General features: G+C 27.6%; 3 protein-coding genes across 3 annotated transcripts; all 3 read left to right on the plus strand.

Annotated features, from left to right (window-relative positions):
• The first annotated feature begins 5,098 nt into the window (after positions 1 to 5,098).
• On the plus strand, positions 5,099 to 10,242 carry LOC113369938. Its single transcript, XM_026610565.1, has 7 exons — positions 5,099 to 5,502; positions 5,930 to 6,175; positions 6,449 to 6,565; positions 6,658 to 6,727; positions 6,901 to 7,036; positions 7,169 to 9,067; positions 9,361 to 10,242. The coding sequence occupies exons 1-7, from the start codon at positions 5,402 to 5,404 to the stop codon at positions 10,191 to 10,193; spliced, it is 3,402 nt and encodes a 1,133-aa protein (XP_026466350.1). The 5' UTR covers positions 5,099 to 5,401; the 3' UTR covers positions 10,194 to 10,242.
• A 3,655-nt stretch (positions 10,243 to 13,897) lies between these two features.
• Positions 13,898 to 16,586, plus strand: LOC113370989. Its single transcript, XM_026611649.1, has 9 exons — positions 13,898 to 13,949; positions 14,249 to 14,356; positions 14,904 to 15,036; positions 15,161 to 15,294; positions 15,376 to 15,463; positions 15,535 to 15,630; positions 15,866 to 16,058; positions 16,130 to 16,183; positions 16,492 to 16,586. The coding sequence occupies exons 1-9, from the start codon at positions 13,903 to 13,905 to the stop codon at positions 16,584 to 16,586; spliced, it is 948 nt and encodes a 315-aa protein (XP_026467434.1). The 5' UTR covers positions 13,898 to 13,902.
• Positions 16,587 to 19,714: 3,128 nt separating this feature from the next.
• Positions 19,715 to 23,571, plus strand: LOC113370990. The gene is made up of 14 exons (XM_026611651.1): positions 19,715 to 19,972; positions 20,348 to 20,452; positions 20,525 to 20,658; positions 20,723 to 20,858; positions 20,937 to 21,061; positions 21,128 to 21,456; positions 21,530 to 21,712; positions 21,778 to 21,911; positions 22,017 to 22,164; positions 22,226 to 22,479; positions 22,555 to 22,705; positions 22,769 to 23,003; positions 23,277 to 23,344; positions 23,420 to 23,571. Exons 1-14 carry the CDS (start codon positions 19,715 to 19,717, stop codon positions 23,569 to 23,571), a joined length of 2,412 nt encoding a protein of 803 aa, XP_026467436.1.
• The last annotated feature ends 238 nt before the right edge of the window (positions 23,572 to 23,809 follow it).

Here is a 23,809-nt window from a genome sequence, read left to right on the forward strand (position 1 = left end):
AGCAATTTAATAAAACAGCATTTTTATATAAGTTGCATACAAATTTTGTCGTTTTTAAGGAATTTTGTAGAGTACATCACAATAATGAAAATCAGAAATTTTACCTTTACTGTGACTGATTTCCTAATAGACTGAATAATCTATGTGGATCTCAGCAATTTATTAGAAACGGTAATGTAATATAAGCTGCATACAAATCTGGTCGATTTTAAGGAATTTTGTCTTTATTGTGACTGATTTCCTAATAAACTGAATAATCTATGTGGATCTCAGCAATTTAATAAAACGCCAATAGGTAAATACAAATCTTGTCGATTGCATTACAATAATGAAAATCAGAAATTTTTCCTTTATTGTGACTGATTTCCTAATAGACTGAATAATCTATGTGGATCTCAGCAATTTAATCAAACGCCAATTTAAAGTATGGCAAATACAAATCTTGTCGATTTTTTCTTGTCGAATCTTGAATCTTGATCTTGTCGAAGTTTTTTTTTCTTTATTGTGACTGATTTTCTAATAGACTGAATAATCTATGCGGATCTAAACAATTTAATAAAACAGCATTTTATTTTGATAATTAATTTGAATATTAATTTGATTTTATTTTGACGAGTTATTTGTTCTTTCTGCCTGATGCTGATTGTTATTAGTAGGTATTGTTTTTAATAGTTTATCTTTCATTTGCGGATTATTTTATTATCTATTTAATTTTCTTATCACGCTCATCTTGTTATCAAATGCTATGGAAATAGAGATAAAGAAGTAATAAACACTTTATATCATATTAAATATAATTATATATAAATATATAAATATATATTTTGTATGATCCTGAGTTTGATGTTGACATGGGTATCAGCAAAGTCTAAACATTGGGCAGAGCATCAATTAAAAAACATCAACTTTTTTTAAGAATTTATTTTTCATCCTTACGTTTCGTCTATAAACCTAGCTTTAATTCAGTGGAAACTAAAAATAATTTAAAAATTAAAACAAATGAATTAAAAAAATTATAACAAGTAGAAAGTACTGACTGAAGTAGTGTTAAAATAGAAAATTCAATAATCTATGGTATCAGGATATGGTAATGCCCTATTATTAGACTTTGTTAATATATATATATATATATATATATATATATTTATATATATTTATAAATATACATGATATTAAAATATAATAATATTAATAATCAATTTATAAAATAAATGTGTTGAGGATGGGGAAGAGCCTCTTTCGGAGTAGTTTATTCTATATCATACAATAAATACTCCAAGGAATAGAAAATTAAGTATATTTTTTATTTTGTTTTTTATACTTAATTTTGAATATATTTTATTATTACCATTACTATCATAGTTTCCTTTCCTATGGTCATTTTTATGATTACTTCCTGAATACATTTTATGGATTTCAACTAAAAATTAATTGGTGCTCGCTTCTGTTTATGTGCATAAAATTTGTTGATGAAAAAACACATTGCTCTTAATATAAGAATCTTCATTGAGAAAGATAGTCGAAAATATCCTTGACCTGTATTTAACCTATGCCAAACCAATACCGCAAACAAATAATTATGCGTATTTGGCTGCGTATTACAATATCAATTGATATGGATTTTATTTTACATTAACATTTTATAGTGGAAAAAAACGTCTGAATTTTGAAAGTTATTTTTGGTAAGTTACATACGGTACAAAATTGATCTAAATTGTTATGGCAAAAACTAAAATTAGATGTAAACAATGCAAAAGAAAAATGGAGATCTTTTTACTTGATTGATGCTTACGTAATAAATTTGGTAGGAGTAAACTCCATGGAAAACAGTTGAAGTTGAAGAAAAACAGTTTATACCAAATTGTGGTTATTTCTGCAATTTTTGTGCCATAAATGTAGAGTTACAATTTAGTTCTATTTACATATTTATAATAATAAATAATCACTGCACTTATTTCTGAATTTTCGAATATCCTTTGACGTTTAACAAAAAATATATATTGCACAATGGTGGCCAACTTCACATTTGAAAAATAATTTTCAAATTGTTGAATGAGAGATTTTTAAATATTATAAATATTGTTTTTCTAAATATATTTGAAATAGTAATATAGCAATAAAATCACAAACATTCTTTGTAGTTTTGAAAGATATTTTTTAAGAATTTTGGACAGATTGCATAACGATGACGTTTTCCAAAAAATATGCATTGAACAATGCTGACCAACTTAATATTTGAAAAATAATTTCCAAATTTTTGAAAGAAAGATTTTTTAGTGTTATAAATAATGTATTTCTAAATGTATTTAAAATAGTAACCCACTAAGCCAAAATACGTAATATTTATGTAATTTTTACGCAAAAAAGTTACATACTTATGTCATTTTTACGTAAGATTAATGTAAGATATGTGTCATAATTTCGCCTATTTTAAGTAATGTGGATTACGTAATATGGGATTACGAAAATATTTCATAATAATTACGTAATTTTTGAAAAAAAAATGACGTGGAGGGGCCCTTTTTTACACACATACATATATACACACAGCATATCTGTATATATGAACACACACATACACACATATGTGTATATATGAACACACACATTCATGAACATAGAAATGAGTATGCACACACAGTATGTACATACATATATAATATATATGTATGTACACACACGCATACATATAAACACACACACACACACACATATATATATATATATATATATATATATATATATACACTATCTGAAAAATGAACGAAAAAGCACATTTAAATGGCATGTTTATTTTTTCGACATATATACACAATTTAAACATTAGCAAATCCATAAAGTAATAAATAATAATTCACAATTTTTATAAAATAATGTAATTACATATAACATATTGATCAACATTTTCATGGCAAATGGAAAAATATACAATATGATAAATGATAAATAAAATTAAATGATAAGTAAAATTAAACTCGAAATAAAAATCATCGAAGTATCCTTTACAAAGTCTTCATAAGTTCTTTCACTAACTATTTCATGGAAAATATTATGTAATTAGGAACTGTCGTATCTTCTGTTAAAACTAAATGTGGTATAAGTCTATGATGTCTTCTCTACAAAAGCATTCTCGATATCTATTTCATGGCCCATTTGTGATGAAAAAATGCATCTCGGATATAAATTATTAGCTTTCGATTTTCACCTGAAATAAAAAACATGGTAATAATTTCTATTTAACTTTTGATACATATATTTTTTATATACTTACACAAAGCAAATGGTTTTCAAAAGGCCAAGTGATTCTGTTATATATAATTTGTCACTGAATTTATATTAACAATAAAATAGTATTTAGAATATGAATACCGTTACATTTGAAACAAAATTCTTTTTATATCTAATTATTATTAGAAAAAAATTAATAACACACACGATTAATTTTTAGGTTAATGGAGCGTTTTAGAGTAAAGATTTAAGTAATTCATGTAATTTAAGAGGCTTTAGAATATATTTATAATAAACATATATCTTCACATATTTAATATCACTTTCACATTTAATTAGCAAATTAAAAATATTGATAAGACACTACAAAACACAAAACTTAATTTAAAACGCATGGCGAGTCGTACTCCCATAATCCTTGCCTAGTGCTAGTAGCCGCTAGTAGCCGGCGGCTCGGCACGGCAGTCTCCTTGCAGACATAACGGTACTTATGTCACTTAGCGCCGTTCATTGGTTGACAGCTTCGTTCATGAAACGAAATATTCCGAAAATTCGCGAGCCATTTTTATTTCGTCTCTATGCAGTTAATGCAGTACGATTACTTTGAAAAAAAGTTAAGAATTTTCAAAATATTTCAAAATAAAGCAATTATTTTTTTTTCAAAGTCTTTTTTTCAAAAAAGGTAATTTTTTGTCAAAATTTTATAGTTTCTCAAAAATCTAATTTTTTCAAAGTAAAATTTTTTCAAAAATGTTAATCTTTTTAAAACAAAATAATTATTAGTACGGGAAGTTCCAACAATTTGCCTAAAGGCACGATGCCATGCGCCGCACTAGTTTATGTAATATATATGAAATAAAATCTTCATTTTTCTTACGTAATATTTTTTCAGGAAAATTACGTAATATTTATGTAATTCTTTCGTAATATCTAATTACGTAATGTAGATTACATATTTCTTACATAAAAATTACGTAATATTACGTAACTGGTTTAGTGGGAATATAGCAATCAAATCACAAACAGTCCTTGTGGTTTTGAAATATGTATATATTTTTTTTTGACGTTTTCCAAAAAATATGCATTGAACAATGGTGACCAACATAGTATTTGAAAAATAATTTCCAAATTTCAGAAATAAAGATTTTTAAAGATTTAAATAGTGTAGATATACAATATATTTGAAAAAGTAATGTAGCAGTATAATCCCAAACATTTTTTGTGGTTTTGAAAGATATTTTTTAAGAATTTTGGATAAATTACATAACGAAGACGTTTTGCGAAGAATATGCATTGAACAATGGTGACCAACTTAAATATTTGAAAAATAATTTCCAAATTTTGGATATAAAGATTTTTAAATATTATAAATTGTGTATTTCTAAATATAATCAAAATAATAACATAGCAGTATGATCACTAACATTTCTTGTGATTTTGAAACATATTTTTTAAGAATTTTGGACAAATTGCATAAAAAATGGCCGCTTCAAGGGTTGCATTAACCACTAGATAATATAGTAATATAAAATTTATTCAAGAAATAAACCAGTTGAATACATTTCTGGTCGTTGTAAATTCCTTTTTATTCGATGTTTCAGTTCTAAAACTCCAAAAATTTTGTATGATTTTTAGTCTATGTAAACTTTACAAGGATTCTGAGCGGTTTCGAGCAGTTATATAATTTCGAAAGTCACATTTAATAAGAAGATATCATATTTTACTATTGTAGAAAGATATTAATAATTTAGAATGCTATAAAACAAATTAAATCAAGCACCATTATCATTTTGATGCTGAATAAAATGCACGCCTGATGGGAATCTTATTAGAATCTGGCACCACTAATTACAACAGCTGATCGAACGTCAAGAAAATGGATGGTTTATCTGACCATTGTTAAGATATGTGATGTTATTTATTCTGTACATTTATGTTGCATAGAGTCATGATTGGTAAATTGACTATTTTTCACAATGTGGTATTTTTAATATGTGAAACATACGTCTATAAGGTTCGCGGATGAGTTTTTCGAATAATATGACATTGTATATAAAGTATATTATTGGAGTTGATAGCTGTCAAAAAGACAGCACTTTGTTGAACATGGGCAATTCGTAAGAAGCAAAGTATTTTGACGAAAAGGAAGTATGTGTTTTAAATAAACAATCTCATGGAAGATGTAAAGAATATTTTAGGAGCAGCTGGGGCTGCTTGTGAAATTAAACGGGAGAAAATGGACAAAATACAACAGTTGGTCGATAATACATTAAGGTTAGATGGCAATATACTTTATTAGTTTACTTAGAGATGCACCATACACAATTTTTGTAAAAAAAAATATTATATTATTGTGTTAAAAAGAATTTCACCAGATTTACTGCTTCATTACTCGCTACAACTAGAATTTTGTACAAAATTAAATTTGCTTGTTATAGTTTTGTAGCAAGGTCCTATCAATTATTATCTTAAATTGTAATCTGTGTAATTCATAATAACATTTTATATACATAAAAACAGATATTGCTAAATTATATACTCTTGTCTGAAACAGCTGAATAAAATTTCAGTTAATATATACCTAAAAATTAATTTCTTTCCTTACCGATGTCCTTTCATATATGTATTACTGTGCATTACAATATCACTCACAAATTTGTTCTAAAGCATAATCTAAAATTCATCATCTTTTCTTTTTCAGTGATCAGTCGCGGCAAAATATCCTTAATATTTTGGAACAGATATCACATTTATCTGGTCCAGAGCGATTACTATTGTACCTGAAACTTCCCGGTGGTCAGCCATCAACACAGGATCCTTTAAGACATCCTCCGAATCCCCTTGGGACAAGGCATGAAATAAGCACTACTGCCGCATGGGTTCGAACACATTTAGAACATGATCCTGAGGTCTCTGTGCCAAAACAAGATGTTTATGATGAATATCTGTAAGTATTCGATTATTCATATTATAAATGTGTGCTTATACTATTTAAGTTTGCAATAGTAATTATAATTAATATATCTATTGCATAATTGTTTGCTAATAAATAATAAAGGTATTAATAACTTGCAATCATAAGTATAATGCTATATAAATATTGTGATGGTTAATATAAAAACTTTAGCAATGCCATTAAAGTGTACCCTTGTTTTGAACTATTCATAGTTTTTTTTGTCATATTACTAATGTACAATTTAATGTTGATATATTATTGCAGAGCCTACTGTACAACAGCTAATTTAAAACCACTTTCTACGGCTGATTTTGGCAAAGTCATGAAACAAGTATTTCCAAATCTGAGACCTAGAAGACTTGGAACACGTGGCCATTCTAGGTAATAATATGTATTAATATTTTTTTGTTTTCTAATTCAACATAAATATGATTATATTACATTATCATTACATTTAATACTGTATTTTATAGATATTGTTATGCAGCCATGAGAAAAGCTCGAAGTTTAGCTCCTCCAATGCTTCCTGACTTAAGTGCTGAGGTATTTATCAGATTGTTGCTCATTAAGTTATTTATGCACTGCATTATGCATTGAAAATTTGTTGCTTTGACAATGCTAATTAATGCACTTCATATTAATGTATATATTTAAAGAAGTACAGTATTTTTACTACAGATATCTAGTATTTATATGTAATATTTTAATCCCGATAGCCTGATGACTCAACTTCAAATCAAAATGATGTGTGGTCGATTATTCAACCATGGGCTGAAAAGACTTTGCATCAGAGTTTTTCAAATATAGAGGGCTTTGCAGATTTTATCAATAAATTGGTTGCACAGCGCAAAGGTAAAACATTACCCATATTTGTTACAAGCCCTATTAATAATAAATCTTTTTTAACATTAATGGCTATAGTTATATATCTTACTATATTTTATCAAAACTATATTCACTCAATTAATTTCTCTAATATTTTAGATGCACCATCTGATTCCACTCAATCTAAACTAAATAATCGGGACCACAGAGAAGGAAAAAAACGCATGCTACCTCCATTGAAGTCACCTAGAGCTAAGAAAAACAAAATGCAGAATTCTAATTCTCAGACTTTTGTGAATAGAAATAACAATGTGTCCACTTGTATTGCTCCTGATATGATAAAAGATCTCAATCAGCAAATGGTAAAGTCTGAACTTGCAAATGAAAATGTAGAGTTAATAAAGGATTCTAATCTTGCACCCCTTGAGCATGATAAATCATATAACACTTGTTATAGTACAAAAATAAATCCAATGGGATTTAATGAACTGGACCCAGTGGCAGGAGTCAGCGGACTACCTGTAGAATGCAGTGATATAGCATTAAATTTAGCTGATAAGCCTTTAAAAGATCGAATTAATATAATGAAAACATGTACAAATCTAGTTGACGATAAATCTAACTATATTATGCCAATGAACTTGTCTAATAATAACCTGACTGGTACAAATATTAACTGTGATACCATCAATATCAAAGATGAAACTCAAGATAATCTTCTTGAATTAAATGGTTTAAATAAAAGGAAGAATATTAAAAAATGTAATAACACTAAAAAGAGACGGAATACTTTATCTAGAAGGTTTAGCAGTGGAGATCTCATTGGACAAAATAATTTTGCATCTGGTGGCACAATGAATAATATGTCACTGAAAGATTCTTTAGGAAATTTAGGTACAAGTGAAAGCACTCCTAATCTGTTATTTAATTCTCAATCAAATATTATGCCTCAAAAATATAATGACATGCCAACTAAAACTTCTACTTGTGTAATCAATACATTTGATTTTCATACCACTGACATACAAAATAATAGATTGGGATTAAATGAAGCTGATTCTGTTTATTCTAATATCATTGCTCCGGGTGAGCAGGTTTTGAATCAAATAACAAATGAAGTGAAAGAAGAACTTCCTGCTATTGTACCCACCAATGGTTCTCAAATCATTCCTGAAATAATTACCGAGTCTGTTATAGATTGTGTTGATAACAATGATGTTAAAATTAAAATAGAACAGGATGAAGCAACAAGTCAAAATACATTGGATATCTTACCAACTGAAATTCCTAGAGAACGTGTTATTAGTATATGTAGTTTGGATAAAGATGCCCTAGATGGTTACTTACATGGTGGTGATAATAGTCAAGAACAAGAAGAGGAGTTATTGCAATATTTTCAACAAGATTCATCTTCTGCATCTAAATTAGAGCAGCCACCTAATAATAAAAGTGATGATAAGTTAAACTTAGATGCTTTAAATGACCGGTTAAGCCAAGATTCTGTTAAATCAAATGTTGGTGTACAACTAAACAATACTTCAGGTAAAACATTATCTGCTCAAGACCGACTTTCTCAATTACGTTTCCTTCTTGAAAAAAATATGCAAGGATCAAAACCTGAAAATAACGATAAACCTCCTACATATATTAAGAAATATACTCAAGCAGTACAGGATAATCTAAATTTTAATCACATCTCTGCATCTGAAAGTTTAGCTATATTATCACAAAGAAGAAATAATTTATTAAAACCTTTACCTAATACTAAAATGAATAATGGCTTGAGTGCAAGAAGACATGTAAGCTTTGATAGTAATCCGGTGTGTGCCATGAAAGAAGAAGTTCCACAAAGCCCAACAACTAGAAGAAAAAACTGCAGTTTTATGCCAATTCCATCGTCACCGTTATCTCCTCATACTAAAACAGGATTTGGTAATACAAGTCCTAAGTCAGCGAGTTCTAATGCAAGCCCTTTTGTCAGTCCAAGAAATACGCCAGCTTTAAGGCAGAGATCTATGTTTGACAAGTTGATGAAATCTAACAAAAATTTACAAACTGGTTAGTATTTTTTAGTTTAGTTATCCTGATATAATTTGTAATTAAATTTCTTTCATTCTCATGTTCGATTAGTAACATATCAATTATAATATTTGTTGGTAATTGCTCCAGGTTGATATGGAGTTTTTTTTTTTTTAATTTATTGGCTTATTGGACCTATAATCAAATACATTAACTATATGGCATTAGTTTATGATATCATGGTCATTCTTGCGATTGATTTCTTTAAAACACTATATTGTACTATGTGTAAATGCATCGAATGGCTCATACATAATAATTTATCCTTATAGATGCTGCTGCTTCTATGTTATCTGTGAATAATATGAACATTCGATCTCAATCTGTTCCTCTTCACATGAAAAGTATGGTTTCACCTGGTCAGAGTCCATTATTCTTCAACACACAGTATCCGCAAAACATCATTCCTCAGCAAATGATGAGTTACAATCCATCAGCCAGCAGTTCAGTAGGTGCTACACCTGTTCCACCTGAATATAATGATTTTGATACTAATTACATAGATATGATAAATTCAACTACAGATATAATGTGTGCTAATACTTTGAATAATAATTTCCAAGACGATCTTAGCGTTCCTATTGTTGAGTCTGATCAGTCTGAAAATGTTTATGCTGCAATGGAAATGAATCAAATTTTGCCTCAAACAGACTTTGCTGATATAAGATCTTTGAAAAGATCTATGAGCATAGAAAATAATTTTCCAATTATGGACGGCGATGATTCTAAGGGTATAGCGTCCAGATCGGTACCTAGCACGCCGATATCATACAACAAAATATCTTTAGATTTTCAGTTACCACAACAATTTAAAGAATTCGATTCAATGATCTCAAAATCTGTTCCATCGACGCCTTTGCGTGATAGAAGCTTTCAATATAGCCCAACTTATCGAAGCCGAGATTTCTTAATCAATGGTAACTCGGTCGAGGCTTATAAGAATTCTATGACACCAATAGACAATGGTGTCATAGATGATTTATCGGAATTGGAGCACCAGAAAGCATTGCAATTAACAAGTATAGAGCAAGAGTTAACGGATTTCGGTGCTACGGATGCTATCATGTCGGGTGATATAATGAGTGAATTGGGAGGAGAATTATAGGACTGGGTGAGTGATTTAGAACGAAAAACATTTTTTTAATAAATTAAGTGGTGGATTTTTGAGTATATGCTCGATACATATTTGATAAATAGCTGGTGATAACAGATTCTTTTGTCAAAGAAGTAACAATTTGAAATATCATATTTCTCATTGTTAGAGGAAATGTTCTCAAGTTAAAAAGAAATAATTAATGGAATTATATATTGGATACAAAATTATTTGTTTAGACTATTAAAAATTGGTTATCTATAAATTTTTTATTTCCATCAAGACAAAGAATAATTGATATCATCAGCTGCAGTTTATAATTTTTACCCATAGATTATATTGCTTGCCTGTAAACTATTATAATTGATGGAAAAACTTCAATATAAATTACACTTTAGACAACGTCCGTACAATTACAAAAATCTAATCGTAATTCATCTTGTATTGTGAATATTCTGAATTTCTTTCATAGTCATACCAATGATTCTATCAAGAAATTGAGTGTAAATCAAATGTTCTATGTTGTAGTGTATTGTGCCTGAAATTCGATCTTTTGGTCTCATAAAACGTTTTAAACGTTAGAACGAATTTCAAGCATCGCGATATGTTAAATGGTTTCTTCGTACTTACAATGTTACCTTGTCGAAATGGAATTTTAATTTTCACCAACAAGTAAAATATAATTAATTAATACGTTGTTTAAAGTGTAGAAATGTTAATCGTCAAATACTTAAAAATAAATCTATTGCTTAGTCGAATATTTTTGAGTATGTTCGAAAGTTGTAATGGTACTAATATTAATTGTAATAGCCTAATGCTGTGAAATATCTCATAATGACTTTGTAGCATTATTTTTGCGAACTTTATATAAATTATGAAGAAAAAACAGACCAATTTGATGTCAGCTGTGCTGGTTATTGGGTGATGATACTTTATCTATAAAAAAGTTTAGTACGTGATGGTTTCTATTAAAATTTTATAGATTTGAATAAGCGAATAAAAAATGTTTGGAATGGTGCTTTGATAGAGGTCTATTTTGATTATTGAATATTATATAGTTTTGGTGAATTCTTTTGCTAGTTTTTAGATAATGTTATATATGTTGAAAATGAAAATTTAATTGAACGAACCTTTAAATATTAAGGTTGAAATGTGTTGTGAAATTAAATGTATAATCTGTGATTTGTATTCAGAAGTTTTCAGTCGTCTACATGTACGAATTTTAACTTTGTATAATTTCTGGTAGATGACTATCCAAATGCAACAAACATTTATATACGTAATGTCAATAGAATTTAGGATTTTTATTGATTTTCTGCTGCGGTCGCAATTCAATCCTCGGTTAGATCTTTCAAGTCTTTTTGAAATTATGAACTTTGAAATTGTTGAGCAATATATTTAGTATTCCTCGGCCGACACAAATATAAAAATTATATTTAGTAAAGCTGATATTTCATTGAATATTATTACTGTTATTTAAAATTTTGTTTTCTGTTACAATTAAGGTGACCATACGTCCCGGATTGGCCGGGACAGCCTTGCGTCCCGGCTTTTTCCAAAAGCAATATTTGTCCCGGTTTTAGGTGTTTTGTCCCAAATTGTCCCGGATTTTTCAAAATGTTTTGATTACCAATATTTTTTTAAATATATTTCAACTAGAAAATTGGAACTGAAAAATGTTCAACACCACCCCTTCCCCCGCTCTCATGCACATTATAAACCGTCTCGGATTTCATGGAAAAAAATATGGTCACCTTAGTTACAATACGTTTATTACAAAATTCATATTTCTATTGTTTTTATACATATTTGAGTTTTAATACATAACACATATTACAAATTTATACAATCGACCACTTACAAATATTTAAGTATGACCAGCGTTTTTGTAAGAGCTTCTTCTTCTTCTTCAATCATATTATATTTTTAAAGCATTTTTATACATTTGTACACTTTATATACATACATGTTAAAAACTTGATTACATATACCCCCCCATAGTATACTCTTTCCAAACTCAATGTAATAATGCCACTATCAGTATGCGTTATCAAAAATAAATTTCTAAATGAAATTACTAATTTAAAGGCCTATTAACATAATACCTTAATATCAGTTTTTCTTTATTTCAAAATTTACATACGTGTGCATAAAAAGCATAACGTTTTATTTTTGGTATTCGAAAATATTGTGATTTTGAATATATAAATATAAAAATATTTTTATAAAACCATATTTGAAAAAAAAGGTATTCAGGAGAACTAATGCCAGTGGTACTATAGTTTTGATAATTATAACAATGTGTGGAAAACCCTGCAATGTGTGTATATTGTCAGTTTGTGTAAATTGCAAAAGAATTCCAAAAAATGTATGAGATATTCCAATATCTATAACTATCTAAAATATTTGTACTGGTGCAAAGAATGAGAGGTGAATGAAAATTAATATATTATATAAATTGGTATATTTTGTATTTGATATATATATTTAGTAGATTTTTTTATTTTTAAAAGATTTATTTTATATCACAAAAAATTTTAGTTTGCAGTGTATTAGATTAGAAGTTTGAATGTCCTTATAAATCATTTTTATAAAATTATGTATTATTTTGTTGATTCCGTATTCGTAATTAAATTTTGTAGAAGTGCAATAATCATGCTAATATATATTAAAACTCGAATATGGAAACTTCAAAATACATATTATTTTATACATTAAAGTATTTTCTTTTATTTTTTAAATATTTCTGCATACATGTAATAACCATATCTTTGACAATTTGGTTAATTAAGACTATAATTAATTGTGATAAGTGGAAACAAGTGAATATAAAATTAGTGTAATGTTGATTATTTAAAGGTGTTGATTGAATTGTAAACAAACATATATAAAAAACTATATAATCAAACCGATTTATATGAAACGGTATAAGAGAAAATATTTTATTGTAATTGTATATATGTAAGTATGTATGTATGGTTTTGCATATGTTATATATATATATATATATATATATATATATATGCAACTTAAAGCTAGAAACTATAATTGTGATAACATAAAATATTGAACTATTGAGTGTTAAAATGGTTTCGAAAATAAAAAAGAATGTGTTTGAAGCAGATATTTTATTATATGTAAATTGCGAAAAATATGATGTTATTGTAATAATTTTTATATTATTTTATGATTTAATGTGATATTGAATCAACTTAGAAAATGGAAAAAATATGTAGATTTTTATCATCTCTGATTTGATTACACGATGCCACATTATTATAGTTTGATGTCATATTACACTATTGTAGTTTAATTATTTGGCTATTGTAGGTTGATTATTTTAGAACTTATTTACATAAATCAGTAAAAATTTAAATGGTTTATCCCAATATGGGCAAACTCGATGCAAGAAATTGTCTCACAAACTCAAAAAAAAATTTATATTTTTTATTGAATAATAGTGGCATTCATGGCTTAAGATTTCTTAGTGATAAAAATTATTTGCTTACGAGGTACAGTTAAAATAGCTTCGGTTTACTTTTAAAATTTGGTCAAGTTTATTAATTCTGAAATTATTATATTAATGGTGCAGCGACTCTGATCTATAAAATATCAAAGAGAAAATTAAGAGCAAAGAATCGTTTATATCTTTCCTTGTTTATATATTTATACTATTACGATTTTTTCCAGAATTTTTTGGTTTATTATGTGCATAATATCGATGTGGGGTTTGGCTTGTATCACAAAATCAATTTTGAATAATTATAGGTATGTTGAATGAAACATTTCATTACTAATTATTTTATTACAAATTATCACTATTAAGAATTTAATTTAAAATATTGTTTTTATTTTATATTCTCAGTTCGAAACATAGTATTGTTCTATATTTTCAAGTGCCAGTGGATATAATACAAATTGGCAATAATTTGGATGATGATATCGACATTTTTATGTAATAATTTGAATTTTTGGATCAATTTATTTAATATTCACTCAATTCAATTATAAGCTTTTGGATATTTTTACATTTCACTTATTAAATTAATTTGTTTTCTTCAAAACAGCTCACAGTCTATAAGTTATGTTCTGGATTCTCAATACTTGGACTGGAATACTACTTTTCCTGCAATTTTTGTTTGTCCTATTGCTGGATCTAGTAGTACGAGGACAAGGTAAGTTTTTATTTATAAAATTGTAATATACCAATAATTTCTAATATACCAAATCTATTTATATATATATATATATATATATATGTATATATATATGTATATATATTGAATAACATAAAACAAAAACTATAACTTATGATTAGGTATTCAAATATATCCAATATATTTCGCAAACATTATTTTATAAAAGCCGCCTAATTGATTTCTTTTTTGGTTGTGATATGTTTGTTACTAATTTTGATCACATTTTTAATTTTTTGCAGTAATGTCCAGAAATACTATTTTTACTTGATCATATTTAGATCTATAGTTCCATGTGAAAATGGATCGATTAAATTGATCTTTTATATCTGGTTTAGTTGTTTTAAAATTTTTATGACTTATTTAAGTAATTACTTTTATTAAAAATTGCTTTCATGGTGATTTATAAAATAGGCTCTTAAACTTTTCATTTACAATTTTAAATTTATAGAATCACGAAATGCAAAAATGAAAATTTGCATTTTTTATTATATAATGTCAATTTTTTTTATTATTTTATTACTAGCGGAGACAAGGGTAAAATTGAAGAAAATGTTGGAAAATTTGTTTATGAATCTACAAAGCGGGTGAACTGTGATTACAATACGACAATGGAAAAACTATGCGAAGATCTAGATCACGATGCACTCATGAGTGCAGTACGTATTTCTATTTTTATGTTTGAATTAAACGATTTTAATTACGTTGCTTCATTATATATTGAATAAATTTGATTATGATTAAATTTAGTTTTTTTTTAAATTGATGACAATTTTTTTGCAGTATTATGAACTGAATGTTAGCAACGTTATTGAAGATGTTTCATTTTTGGATTCTCGGCTATCAGTACAAGATACGTTTAAGTTCAAAAGAACACAAATTGGCCCATGTTTTGTCGCTAATCAGTATGATGTAAGGTATAAATTGAAAAATTAAAATTCATTTCATCCTTTTCGTCTATAATTATGAATTTGAATAATTTAATTTTATTCCCCCAGCATGGGTACAACTTTCGATAAATTGTTAAAGTTTAATAGAACAATCGGCCCAGGATCATTCAAATTTTTGTTGAAGAAAAAGGCTACGGTATGGCATTAGGATTTATTTATTATGTTGATATTTTGTTTAATAATTAAATTAATTAAGTAAAATTTCAGATTTTTATTTTACCTCCAGAAGCGATTCCCTTGTTGAATACCGAATCTGCATTGAAACTTAGTATACTGAACAAAAATCACGAAGCTGTGTTTACAGTAAGTATAATTACCTATAATTGCTCATTTGTTTGCAAATTACTATAAAAAAAGTTTCTAATGTTAAATAATATATTTTTTATGATATCGAATATCCTATTATTCTATTGAAATACTATACATCTATTTTAGCCTTATTAAAGCATCCAAAATTAAATTTTACTAGTGTTATCACATCTGCTAAAACTTTTAAATTCAACTAACAAACCATCGTCTTGTTCTATTATTTTTCAAGACAAGAGAAATATGGAACGATCGTGCCTTGTTTAGAAGAAGTCCAGAAAAACGTCTTTGTCGTTTCCCAAATGAAGTGGAAACTCCTCTAAAACCATTTGGAGCATACAGTTTAAATTCATGTCAACAAGAATGCATGAATAGACTAGAAATGACTGTTGCTAATTGCACTACACATCTTATGCCAGAAATATGTTAGTATAATGCCATAATAATTATATTTTAAACAAAAGTTATGATTAATTTGTTACATATTTTGTTTCAGTTCGTAAGAACTATTGTGGATACAAAGGACTACAAGTAATATCAGAATTACCTAGTAAGTAGAAATGAGTTACTGGTATAACTGATAGTTAATGGTATAACAAAAATTTACAAAAATTTCCAAATAATTTAGATTCGAATTTATATTTCTCTAGCATCTTCATATTGGTCAAATTACGAAAAAATAGTGATACGAAAAAATGGTGTATCACATCTTTTTACATTTTCTTTGTTTTCAATTTAATTAATTTACTAATTATTATCTCTGTAACATACGAATTGCTTCATATAAAATGAAACAAGAAATTTAGAAATATATTATTCATAGCTATTATTAATTCGTTCATATAATTTTCATTTTAGGTTTCAATTTTGAAGATCAAGGAATAACATGTCGTTGTTTAAGATCTTGCTACGATTTTGATTATGAAGTTCTAATCGATGCCGATATTCCGTAAGTTTTCAATGTTTATAGGTAATTTAAATAGTTTATTTAAATAAATAAAATGTTTGATTCACATTTGTAGAAAAAAATCCAGTCAAAAATTCTCTTATGTAAATATACGAATGGTCAACTTGCCAGTGTTGAGGTACCTACGAATCGAAATGATATCGCCATTGGATTTAGTCGGTAGGTGTAATAAAAAATAATATATATATATATATATATAGATATATATAGATATATATATATATAATATATATATCTATACCAAATTATAACAGTTTCATAACTTTAGAATATATTTACCAAATTTGGTGTTGACTGAGTTTTATTTAAACATCCATCGAAATATTTATCCTCGTTTTTATTCTCCACTGCATGTGCATGTGGTTTCGATTATAAATACAAAAGCCAAATTAAACACATGTTAAAGTCAAACATGGTAATATAAACAAATTTATCTGTTTATTTTGAGGAGACTCTGTTTTAGAGAAGAGTAATGATAATACAAAAAATCTATTCGAATTAACTTCATTACATCTGCATAATTAAGATTTTATTCGTTCAAACTTTTCATATATTTTTGAAAGTTTTGTTTGAATCGAAATTTTGTTATTTTTAGTGTCAGTTGGTGGAACCGCTGGACTATTTTTCGGAATTTCGATGATAAGTATATTTGAATTATTTTATCTATGGATTGTTTGTCGATTTCTAGACCATTAATAAAATTTATCGTAATTTTTTATTATATTATAAAGCACTCTAGCTATTTTGGAGTAAATAGGACTTTTTAAAATACTGATGTGAATACTGATTTACTCTAACATAATCTAAATTTGTCTATTTAATTAATTTAATTAAATTTAGTATGATTTGTATGAATACATTTTCTGCCAGAGTGAAGTTTAAATATTCTTTCTTCTCATATAATATTTTAACAAACATATAATTTTCTTTATAAATGAATGGTGATGAATAAATCGTTTTTGATATAAACGATTAATGGTTTAAAAAGCTTAGATATATTCAATAATGATTTTTAAATTATAATGTTTGAAGACAATTTTTATAGCATTTTTATATTTTTTTACCCTCATCCCTTGACACACATTAGTAATTCTGCGTTAACGCCTTATGCGGCAAAAAGTGTAATTTTAATAGACAATTATATTGATTCACGCAAATTGTTTGATGTTTCCATGGAATTTTATTGTTTGTTTCAATGGTATCATATATGTACTTGCGTAAAACAGGGATGCAAAAGCTTAAACTTGAGCAAACCTATGTTGTGGTGATATAGATTTTTACATAATTTTGTAAAAAAGAGATTTATTTTATTTTGTAAAAATGGGATTATTTTTAGTTATCCCTGTTGTAGATATTCATATCAAAACGTAATATACTGAATTTCATAATTTAGTATATTGAGAAAAGAGGACTTGAACACCAAGTTTAGTCTTTCAATCGGAAACTTCAAGCTAAAACATGCTTTTTATATAAAACGTAATGTGTTTTGAATACCTTTAAGAATCATCCATTATATGAAAAAAATATGAAAGATCAATTTTATAATTTGATCACATTGAACTGCTTTTGGTCACAAATATTTTTATTAAAAAATCAGCAAACACTCAGAAGAACAAATGTTACATTATCCTTTTACTTGCCATTCACACATAATTAATTAATGAAGTCGAGTAACCATCAAGGTATCCTTTATAATATTTATTATTAATTTATTATAATATCGTGAATTGCAATATTTAATTAAATGTTTTATTTTTCAGTATTGCACATATATTATTTTATACTTTTTATTAGATTGTTTTAAAATAGGATTTGCCATATCTGACCTCAGTACTACCATCAGCTGATTTCGTTCCATGCATATCAAAACCGCATTGCTGTTAACCTGGTTTTTGCTTTGGCCTTCAATCTAGATTAGTTGAAAACTTAAAATAATGATTCATAAGTTCATAAGTTATAATTAAAATTATAACTTTATTCTGTTAGCCTTATAATTCTTTGCGAATGCCTACAAATTTCCATGGTCATTTTGTTTGAACTACAAAAATAATTTAAAAAAATATAACCAAAATAGATCAGGACCACCAAATAGTTGCTTTCTAATAGTCATCGATAAAAATATTACAAAAATATAATATTTATCAAAATATATTGAAACACGCCAAGTTCTGATTGCTGTTCAAAAAAAATTAATCATTTTGGATTGAATCTTCTGGCTTAATTTTGTATTTAAAATTGTATAAATTACTATTCCAGCTGATTTGCATTATTGTTATGGCATTTTTAATGTTGAATATAAGAAGCATTATAGAATGAATTAGAAAAATTCAAATTGGGCTTCTCGTTTAATGCTCGCTTTAAATTATATTTAAACTTTTATCAAATATTCTTGAGGTAAATCAGATTGCTTCCACGAATACTTTATATTCGAACTAAGTAGTCTTAGAGAATGCTTTGATTGAAGTGAATAATTTAGAAAACTGGGAGAATACAGTCATCTTTAATAAACATATTAAATTATATGATTTGTGGTAGAATTTTGAATGATTTTATAGAGGACATCTGTATAACAAAACAGAGTATATTATTAGTATAAAAAGAATAAAAAAATTTATCTAGGCATTAAGCATGCCACCATTTCTATAAATTAGTAGCCTGCTTAAAATGAGTTCTACTGAAATTTTTGAGGAATTTTGAAAAGCAAATCGTATTCCTTTATGAAATATACCATTTCAACGTTTAACCTGGATCTTTGTATGCGAAATATTGATTATTTTCACATGGTTTCTGGTGCCGGTACGTGTTGCTACCATTAAACTCTGAAGGCCAAGCAAAATCGAATTCAATATTACTTTTCACCCATCATTAGGATGGTGAGGTCGTGCGTTTTCCGCAATGAAGTTTCTTTGTGATAATGTAATGGTCGATTATTCCTAGAATAAGCCTAAAAATGAGATTCAGTGTTAATAGAACGGTGTATAAAAGTGCTTAATGTGCCAAAACGACTAAGAAGAACATCAGTATTTACCACAAAATCTGAGAAGAGGCATAATATTAAAATGACCACACTGTGAAAATTATTCTTGGTAAATGGATCGGTTGATGGTGGGCACGATGTCTTCCAAATCAGAAAAGAAAGAGTTTACAAAACCGATTTTTCATGATAACGATTTTGCAAGGGAAATCACCAAAATTAATGAGTACGAGAAGTTTGTCCCACTTTTTATTCAATATCAAATATTACGCAAGAGGATGAACTCTATCTGTGATGTCTTCAATGGGATAATGTATGAACTTCAATATATTTTGGCTAATAAGTTGGAGTTCCAATTTAATAATGCTAATATGGTAGGATCAACTATCGAACTACAAGTAAGTGAACTAAATAATATTTTAAATTAACTTATCATTGATCTGTAATAAATCAGTAATGGTAAATGATAAATTAGTTGTAGTAACAAGTTGAAAATGAAAAATGGAAATTGGCACCTTGTTAGTTTTTTCAAAGTCATGATTGTTTTTAATTTGTTATTTTTCTATTTTTTTCGCTGTCAAGTGAACATGATTCTACCAAATTGTTTTTCTAACTTTTGAATATTAAATTATAATTCAGAAAGATTGCACTTAAAATTGATTTTGAATAAAAATGTTTACAGCAAGGCATCTTTGAAGAACATATATATTATTTATTAAATTTATTAATAAACTTTACAATGATTAATAAAATCTTACTTTTTATTTATTTAGGATTTTGATGGTTTGGCAATAAATTGTGAAAAATGTTTGAAGTTCACAAGAGTGTTGAAATCTAAGTTAGTTTATAACGATTTCAATCAAGTCTTGGCTTATAAGGTAATTGGAAATAGCTAAAATATTAATATTTATCTTACATAATTTAGTATTTTATTTTTATCAATAAAACAGGTAAATGATACTAGAGAACATCTTTGGCGTATAAAATTGAAGCTGATGTATCATATGAAGCAGCTGGCTTTTACCTTAATTCCTTTGTTTATATATCGTGCTGAAAGTGATTCTATATTCTGTGTTCTTTTAAGGTAAAAATTTAATCTTATTTAAAATTAATTATTTGATTAATTACTGTTGATTGTTTAATATTAGATTATGTTCTATATATAATGATGCCATTAAAACTGATTCAAAATTAAGTAACGCTAAAAGCAGCCAAATTTCAAGTAATACTTATCCTACCATGTTACAACTTCCTAAACGAATTGATATTAAGGCTTTATTGGAAGTGAGTAAAATGCATTCTTAAAATACCAAGTTTTTAGACTAATATATACTAATATTTAAACACTCCATTTTTTAACAGGCAGTTGCAAAAGTTAGAGCTGAATATACGTGTCATTCTTTAATATCAGCATTGCTAACGCATTATACACCTTGCGAAGATCATATAGAATGTGATTCTGAAGATTCCAGTATTGCAATTTATAAGTAATCCTAGTATTCATAAAAAACATATTTTTGAAAATATTTTTAACTCTTTATTAACTTTCACAGAGCGCTGACCAGACATCTCACACCACCTGTAAATTCTTTATTTGCGGATCAACTAGGTATTAAGATTGGAGAACTATCTTCCACTAAACCTCCTGTAAATGAAGAATTTTTAAATCCCGATCCAGTTCAAGATAAAATTTCCACTGACGACTCTGAATTAAATCATTATTTTGACCGTATGAATTTGGAATTTACTAAAAACAATAAGAAATTTGAAGATGACCCAATGAAAGACACTGCCCGCGTTATCGACGAATTAGTAAAAGAGGAAGAAGTAACTCCTGGAGATATGATAAAATCAGCACAAGTAAATGCACCAAATATATTTGGTAAAAATTATAAGATGTCTATAATTATTGCTTACGTTTAGATTTTGATTTTGTTTGCATTTTAAATTTCCAGACAAAAAGTTCACTGAAGCGAAGATTGGAAATCTTTTACAACATTATGCTACCAATTTATGGAATGAGGTTGGTGTTTTCCTTGAACATGTAGTACTTTGGTGGGGCTCTTCACCTTTAGCTTCCTTACCACCTGGTTGTAGTCAGCAACTTAGAGAATGGTTATTGCAACCTAAAAATAGAGGTAATGAAAAATTATTATTATTATCTGAAAAAGTATATTATATAAATTTTATCTATCATTTGTAGTTTTACCAAAGGTTGTTCGTGGGGCCTTACGAACATTTGCCAACGCTTTGGGATGTCATGTTACAGCAACTTCTTGGGACTTGCAATTTAGATTGACATTGATAGGAGGCAATATTCTAGATGATTGTATAAAAGTTGAAACAATCAGAAGTACTGCTCCAAGCAGGGTAATATTTTTTATATATTCAGATGAACAATATAAATTTATTGATAGTATATGGTTTGTTTTGTAGTTGCAGGGTACAGAAACTGGCCAAATGTTTGCCGATTTATTGTTTAATTTAGTTTCATTAAGCAACCAGTGCGAGCAAACTGATGATTTTCTTCACGGTGCTCCTCTTGCAGATTTGCCATTAGTTGAGCAAATTCCTATCCTTCATAGACTAGGTATAAAGCTGGCATATCAACATCCAATATTTTTATATTTTTTTAAACTCGCTAATTTTAGATCATTCAATCCATACTATGCGTTTATGGGCTGGACGTGACACTAGACGTTCAGCTAATGATTGGAATGTGAAATTTTTCTTTATGGTAACTCAACAAGACATTTGCCTATGTTTAGATCAGCTTGGTATACTTCGTTTTCCTCAAGCCGGTGTCAAAGTGACTATAAAACCTACTGATGTTCATATCAATGTTTGTTATAATTTAAAAGAAAAACTTTTGTCAGAAATTAAAGTCAACATTGATAAATTGAAGGTAACAATTTTAATGTGCTCAGAAATTAAGGTAAAACGTTAATGGTTTTGGTTTTTGGATTAAATTTTATTTCAGAAAACACGACAAGAATGCATCGATGTTTTGGCATCAGTGTGTCGAACCTTTAGCCTTGCAAATTTGACACTATTGTTTCCTAGGTCTCCTGGATATTGGCAAAAAACCAAATTTGAACTTCCAGTTAGCAGTTATGTAAATGAATTTTTAGGTAACGCATGCACTTAACACATTAATTGTACTATTAATTATTAAATTTGTATTATACTTCTAGATAGAATTTTGCTGCCAGTTTTAGAAACTTGTGATGATCTTGAAATTTTAAATTTAGTGCTAAAGATAATGTGTGATGCATGGTTGGATCATATTTATGCATGTCAAATTCGATTTAGCAAATGGGGAGTTGAACAACTTTTAAATGATTTTGGGGCTGTCGCCGACTGGTTACGTGAATGTTCCATTCTGAGCGACGAAGCTAAAAAACAAATGACCAAAAATGAAGTTCTCAGGTATTTTCAAAATATATTAGCATAGACCATTATTCATTACCAAGAATTCTAAGAACTGTATCTATCATATGTGGATTGCCATTTTTGCATATTATTATCAATCACGTCGCGTCATTTTTATAATGGCGCTTTTGCACGCAATACCTAATATATAAGTCATATCTGAGTGACAGAATTTGGTGATTTATATGAATATTTAAGTGAAAATAGCAGAGCATTTTTGATTTATTACCCATTCAAAATGAAGGCTATAATATCATTCCACCTTTTCAGACAATGTGAAGGCGTTGGCAGACTTTTATTGCGGAAGCCCAATGAATTCATCGATATGACTAATAAGGGTATATTATTATGAATATAACAATACATTCTAAATTTTATAGGATGTATAATTTAGCAAATCATTCTTATTTCAGGAAATAAAACTGAGGATGATGAAGAAAGCTTATTGCCTCCGGAGATGTTTGTGCCCAACCAACAACAATGGCTTAAGTTAAGAGTTGGCAAACGACATCCACCAAACTGTTTAAATCTTTTTCTCTGCTGTGTAATGACAAATATTAACTAATAATTGTAAGTGTAAATTGTAAATAAACTGCTACATAATTTGTTTATACAAAAGTGTTTATTTGAATCGCTTTACACCAGAGTTGAGAAAAGTATATGTATACAAAATTCTGATCTTTCATCTATGTTTTCAAACAACTGCTCCGATTTCAAAAATTCAAAAAGTTATTCGATAAAACTGCAATCATTTCTCATGCATTAAGTACATAATTCATACATAATTTCAATAATTTTTTCTA

Source organism: Ctenocephalides felis, unplaced genomic scaffold, assembly GCF_003426905.1.
Source record: "Ctenocephalides felis isolate EL2017-DRISC unplaced genomic scaffold, ASM342690v1 CF-g0.4_SCAFFOLD_01492, whole genome shotgun sequence".
NCBI classification, from domain to species: domain Eukaryota; kingdom Metazoa; phylum Arthropoda; class Insecta; order Siphonaptera; family Pulicidae; genus Ctenocephalides; species Ctenocephalides felis.